Below are 6617 nucleotides of genomic sequence, written 5' to 3' on the forward strand. Positions count from 1 at the left end.
GTTATCCAGGATGGTCTTGATCTCCTGACCTCGTGATCCACCCGCCTTGGCCTCCCAAAGTGCTGGGATTACAGGCGTGAGCCACTGCACCTGGCCCGGAAGATCTAGAACTTCTAAGGCAGGGTTTAGAGGAAGGGATCACAAGCTCAGAGAAGCACCCATGCCAGAGAGGTCTGAGTGTGAAAATCCAAAACAATGTCCATCCTCTGTGCTCATCGGAAGCCTGGAGGACTCCTGTTTACCCAGCATATAAAGAAGGCCCTGGGAGAAGGCAGCAGACTGTCAAGAAGCCCAGGGATGCCTGTTGCTGAAAGCCGGGGTTGGGGGTAGGAAATACTCTTCCCTACATGGCTCCCAGGAGTAATGATCTGAAATAACTGATCCTAGGTGGAGGCCAAGGAAGCAGGATCAGGGAAGCAGGAGCAGGGAAGGTGCAATGATGGAAATGATTAGAGAAGTCACAATGCCAGCTGGAGTCCTGAGCCACAGAGAGCTACACTCATGGCTCATAGAACAAGGGGGACCAAGAGGCAAAACAGATGGAGACTCACCCAGATCCTGCTGGACTTTAACCACAGTAAATAAAGTCAAAACAGAGACCCGGATCATTGGGAGGCAGAAAGTGGACATTTCATTAGAAAACTGTATTACTTTGCCGAGTTTCCAGCACTAAGCCACTTCTCAGACAGACCCAGGATCCATTACTAAAAGCAGAGTCCAGATTCCAATGAGGAAAGACCCTTCAACCTCACAACAAGTGCAAAGCTTCTTTTCCGACTTCCTCACATGAACGCATGGCCCGCAGAGCTTGCTGTGAGGGGCTGTATTGTGAATATAAGGGGCTTGCTGGCAACATAGTCCCTGTTGTCACTGATCAACTCTCCCCCTGTATCTTGATAGCAGCCACAGACAATCCATGCGTGATGAGTGTGGCTGGACCTGTCACTAGGGCCCTAGGACTCAGTACATATTAGATTCTAGAAGCATCTGTGGTCGAAAAACATTTTGTGTAGAGTCCATAACAATTCCTTACTGGAGAATCAACAAGCTCCCCTAGTGCCCAGAAAGAAGGCCATGCCACTGGCAGCAGAAAATACATCATACCGTTCAACAGCGGTTCTCCTTTTATCCTAGGCCCTGGCAGACATGGGGCCTCCAGCCATCGGAGGGCAGTGACCACCACAGCCTCAGAGCTGCCCATTACGGGGTGGGCTCCTCACCCTGTATGTCATTAGGAAGATAGGCCTGACAGTGAGAAGACACAGGTGCTTCTCCTGGGATGGGCAGGAGCAGGGCCACAGGGAACGGAGAATCTGCAGAAGCAGTTGGCCCCGATCCCCAGGACACCACATAGCTGCACCCCCTCACCCTCAGCTCACACCCGAGGCTTCAGGGGATGACCCTGATGGCCCTGGTGGACCATAGATGCCACTCAGCCGCAAAGGAGGGGAGAGTAGGCTCCAAACCATGGAACCCCCACTGCCATCACATCCACACCACCCAGAAGCCACAGGCAGGTTAGGACCTGCTTCTGACTTTTGGAGTTGCAGCTGAGACCCCACCCGGAGACGTTACCCTAGGGGATGGGCCATCAACTGTTGTGTCACTGTGTGTATCCTCATCTGGGATTAGCAACCTAGGACAGTGTCCAAATCTGGGCCCTCTTTTATTTTCAGGTTGTCCTGGCCTGCTGTTGCTCTACAAAGGGATAGGACTTGACACAGAGACAGAAAAACCATGCCCTGAAAAGACCAAAGTGCTTCCTGCCTTCCTTTCTAGAAAGGATTTTCCAACTCCTGCTTACCTTTCTATATGACGCTGGCTTCCCGATAGGAAGAACAGGCGAATCTAGGCTCCAAGGGCCAAAGTGGACGCCTCTACTCACCTGCGTTCTCAGGGTCGTCCTGAGGGAAATGGCACTTTCCATCCCCCCTGAACGGGTTCTCTTGGGAGCTTGGGGTGTGTTTACTGGGATGTGTCCTCAACAAGGGGGAAAAGGTGCTGGTTGGTGGGGGAGGTGGTGAGAGTTGCTTCATGGATGGGGAGGTGAGGGAGGCCTGTGGGGTGACAGGGCTGGGCTGAGATTGAAGGTAAAAGTGTGTGACCTGTTTGGTGGCAGTGTGTTGTTGCCATTTATTATCGGATGAATGAAGGGGGACAAACGCAGAAATTAAGACAAAGACAAGAAGATATGTTTTGAAGAAGGGGTCGCGGGCTCCTTGCCTCTAGTGAACAAGGGCCCTTTTCTTTTACAGCCCTTCACCTTTATTAGGTAGAAAGAGCAGGGAGGTAGAGGTAACAGTTGGTCAGCTGTTTGATTTATCACAGGTATACAAAATTGTTTTCTTTGTACAACAGGCTTCAGATGTTTCTACAGATAATCACGAGGAACACTGCACTGCGGGGAGTGAGCACCCTCCGTAATCCTTCTGGCAGCAGATACAGTTTGTTAGCTTTCCAACATTCAGCTTTTATGAGAACAGTTTTCCGTTACTCATATAGCCTCCAGTGGTATACTGAGTTGGTCACGACCCCCATTTTCTCTTGGGCCTGCAACATCTCCCCCTTTTTGTTTATGCATTAATTGGATAAAGGTAATCACAGGTTGTGTAGCTCTCAATTGCCATTTGGTGGTCCAGCTGATTTTGCAGACTATGAACAGAAAACAGAAACAAAATAACATTAATCCAATAGTTATATATTTTAAAAAAAGACACTGAGGTGCTGTTTCAAGTAGGTCCAAGGGTTAAGGCTGTCTAAACCTTGCTGAAATTCTGCCCAAGTTTCTAAAGAGGGCTGAAATGCTTGAGTCTGCTTATTTAGGTTAAGGATTTTACTTTGTAAATCATTAATATCAAAAGTAACATTGGATGTTAAAGCTTCCTGTAAATGGGCTTTTAGAAGGCTCCATGGATATTCACTTTGATTGTATTTCAAATTGGTTGCACAAATATGGGTATGGTTAAAACAACAATGCAGTTGCTGCTGTAACTGCAAACTTCGTACTTGTTCTCTTAGCCACAGAACAGTAGTCTTTAACATTGCCACTTCTGTTTGTATCTCAGTGTTAATTTTATTTTGAAATAGCCATGCCTGGTCGGCTGTACGTGTCCAGTTTTCTACATATTGAGCTGTTTGAGTGGAGATTGTGCCTTGCTACTGAAGACACCACAACAGAGGTTATTATTGTAACTAAGGAGACTATAGCAAAAATTATCACGCCCAAGGTTCTACGAGCATGATGAGTAAACTGAGTAAAAAGGAGTTTTATAAGACCTAAAGAGGGGGTGGCCGCTCAAGGCTCAGAAAAAATTACAGGAATTCATAAGCCAGGACTGTGACCTAGAATTATTAGGGTAGATATACTGTGTGTTTGTATGGTGCTAGTATTAAGGCAATGATACAGTTGACAGGAATCACAAGTCAACTGGGCATCATCCATCTGGAGTTGGTCCTCTTTTGCTACTAGAAAAACATAGGGATTAAAAACACAAATTGTAAACTGAGTGGTAATATTTTCTACAAGAGTAACATTAAAACTGCATTTAGCTATGTTACTATCACTGAATAATGTTTCAACCTAAATGCTGCCATCCATAAATGGGAGTGCTGCTTTCCAAATTGATTTCTGAATCGGACCTCTTTTTCCTTGATAATGCCATTGAGGTAAAGGTGGGCTAAAGCCTGTACCGTGCCGAGCAATTTGTGTGGCAGATTGGGATTGAATCCCAATGTGATGGGGCAAAGAGATGTCAGAGTTTTGCCACTGGTGCCAGCAAAGTTCATGTCATGAGGTTTGATGCTCATCTCTCCCAGCAAAATAACCACAGGGACCCCAGTCAATAATGTCTCCTATTGGCATGGACTGTTATCTAGCTAGGGAGCCAAGACACTGGGTCCAAGGAGGGGGTTAGAATTATTAGAGGGAGCCCACTCTGTATGATTGATACAATTTGGGTGATTGGGCCAGGAGTGATTAGTAGGTACGCCAGTAATATTAATAGAGCTAAGGCCCAATAGGTACATATATTTTTTGTGGTATCTCAACCATGCCTGGGATTGAATTGTAAGACAACTGCGGTTGAGTGATGTATTCTAGGTGATGCATAAAGGAAGTCCTGCCAATGGAGCAGTGTAATTAATACCATTGTTCTGAGAGTCTAATTGCTCTGTGTTAGGGTCCTGGTGCCCATGCTCCTTGATCATGATATGGCTCCGGATGAATGTCACTCCAGAGTACAGGTCGTACTACTGCGAGGTTGGGAACATATATGCCTAATATGTCTTCACCTCTGCACAGGGAAAACATACCGCACAGGATATTACTGCTAGCATGGCCATAAACATGGAGTCAGGAGTTGTGGCCTGACTCTGATGCTCCAGTAGTTTCTCAGTTTCCCGTGTGGTTTTTTTTGATCTATGAAACACAAGCATACCCTCATCCCCATGTCAGTAAATCCACCGGGCCTTTTTATTGTTCTTCCTCTGAGTATTTCCAATACCTTTGGGTAAACTTTCTTTTTTTCCTCCAACATTTGCCAATGTCATTCTGCCAGAGTCTTATTATCTGTGTCAGGAGTTAAAAAATGTAAAGTAAATAAAGCTAAATGTAGCTTTGTTTGAGGTAACAGCTGGTCTCCTACTCCCCCTTTCTGTTTATTTAACATACGTTGTAATGTTTGATGTGCTTGCTCTATGAAGCCTTTTCCTTTAGGATTATAAGGTATTCCTGTTTATGAGTGATTTCCCATGACTAAAAAATGTCGAAAAGTATCACTAACATAAGTACGTCCATTGTCAGTTTTTATTTGTTTAGGGACCTCCATATGGGCAACTGATGACAAACAGTGTTGTCAGATATGGCCACTTCTTTCCTTTGGCATGTGGCATGTATCATATGAGAGTAAGTGTCTATTTTCACATGAACATAACTAAGTTTTCCAAAGGTTGCTATGTGTGTAACATTTATTTGCTAGATTTCATTTGGAGCTAAGCCTCGTGGATTACGTCTTTCCACAGGTATAACAGCAGGGACATGTTGACAAGTGGGGCAGGCTTGCACTATAGCTCCAGCTTGGCTGTTAGGCAGATGAAACATACAAGTAAGGGCAGAAGTGTTTTGATGCAGTAAGGCATGAGAAGCTTGAGCTTGTTGAAATACAGAGCTAATCAATGCATCTGGTCTCTCATTACCTAGAGATAGAGTCCCAGAAAATTGTGTGTGACAGTGAATATGAGAAATATGGAAAGGAGCAGCACGAGAGTGAACAGCATGCTGAAGCTTTAAAAGCAAGTTAAACAGTTCTGGGTCTAGGGTGCTTTTAATAGTGGCATTCTCAATGTGACTGGCTACATTTACAACATAAGCTGAATCACAGACAATATTAATAGGAGTTGAAGCGGTGAGCTGTAAAACCTGAATAACTGCCATGAATTCTGAGCATTGAGCTGCAACTCTAGGGGTTTCTATTGTTTGAGTATGCTTAGGTCCATAAATAGCTGCTCAGCCTTTGGAAGAGCCATCAGTAAAATAAGTCTGGCCACCTGAAAGGAGGATAAAGGGGTGAACTTTATAAAATTGTAAAACTTTGTCCTAAGGGGTAATGAGTTTTTATTGCACCCATCGGTTTAATTTGTGCATTAATAGCTCTTAAATGATGCCTCACTTCTGGTCCTGACCATGCCTGTGTCCTGGTAGCTCAGGCTCCTTCCGCCCCAGGGTGCAGTGGAGGTGCCAGCCTCACCAGAGAGTCTCGCCACGCCCTCTCGTGCCTTCTAATCCTCTTTTCCCTCCCAACCTCTGTTATAGGAGATAGAAAGAACTCATTTAGGTAGATAGGGTAAAGAGAGTCCCAGGCAAAAAAACTTCCTTTTAACAAAAAGAAGCTCAGAAATCGCTCCCTTTCTAACCTCAAGCACTTCAAAGAAATCACTTCTTTTCTTACAAAGAGAGCCTAGAAGATCAGGCTATAAAACGCAGATCGGACTCCGGCACGGAAGGAGGAGCTTGCTGGGTAATGACCAAACTTCACATACATAGAGTGGGCCCCCGCAAAAACAGTGGGTCTCAATGAGCATATTCCTGTCCATTTCTTTCTCCTTTCTTCCTTCCTTCCATCCTGCCTTCCTTCTGTCTTTTTTTTTTTTTTTTTTTTTCCCGGAGTTTCGCTCTTGTCGCGCAGGCTGAAGTGCAATGGCGCGATCTCGGCTCACTGCAGCCTCCGCCACCCGGGTTCAAGCGATTCTCCTGCCTCAGCGTCCTAAGTAGCTGGGATTACAGGCGCCCGCCACCATGCCTTTTTGTTATTTTTAGTAGAGACGGGGTTTCGCTATGTTAACCAGGCTGATCTCGAACTCCTCACCTCAGGTGATCCACCCGCCTCGGCCTCCCAAAGTGCTGGAATTACAGACGTGAACCACCTCGCCTGGCCCCTGTCCATTTCTTTGGGCACACTGAGATAGGGAAGCCGGAAGCGTGCATGAGGTGGGGATGCCTGCAGCTGCAAGAAGGTGCCTGGGAACAGGCACAGAAACTCTCCATCTGCTTTTATCACAGGCAGGTACTTAGCACAGAGCAGCACAAACTAAGAGTTGGCCTGTATGATCAACGAATGGGG

General features: G+C 45.9%; 1 protein-coding gene across 1 annotated transcript in view; it reads right to left on the reverse strand.

Moving 5' to 3' along the window:
- ULBP1 (UL16 binding protein 1) overlaps nucleotides 1–1201 on the reverse strand; it is a 4653-nt gene extending 3452 nt beyond the window's left edge. Inside the window, 1 exon segment of the mRNA XM_023206166.1 lies at nucleotides 1105–1201. Coding sequence (XP_023061934.1) covers nucleotides 1105–1201 — 97 coding nt within the window.
- Nucleotides 1202–6617: the final 5416 nt, after the last annotated feature.

The sequence above is a fragment of the Piliocolobus tephrosceles genome, chromosome 5 (assembly GCF_002776525.5).
Source record: "Piliocolobus tephrosceles isolate RC106 chromosome 5, ASM277652v3, whole genome shotgun sequence".
Lineage (NCBI taxonomy): Eukaryota > Metazoa > Chordata > Mammalia > Primates > Cercopithecidae > Piliocolobus > Piliocolobus tephrosceles.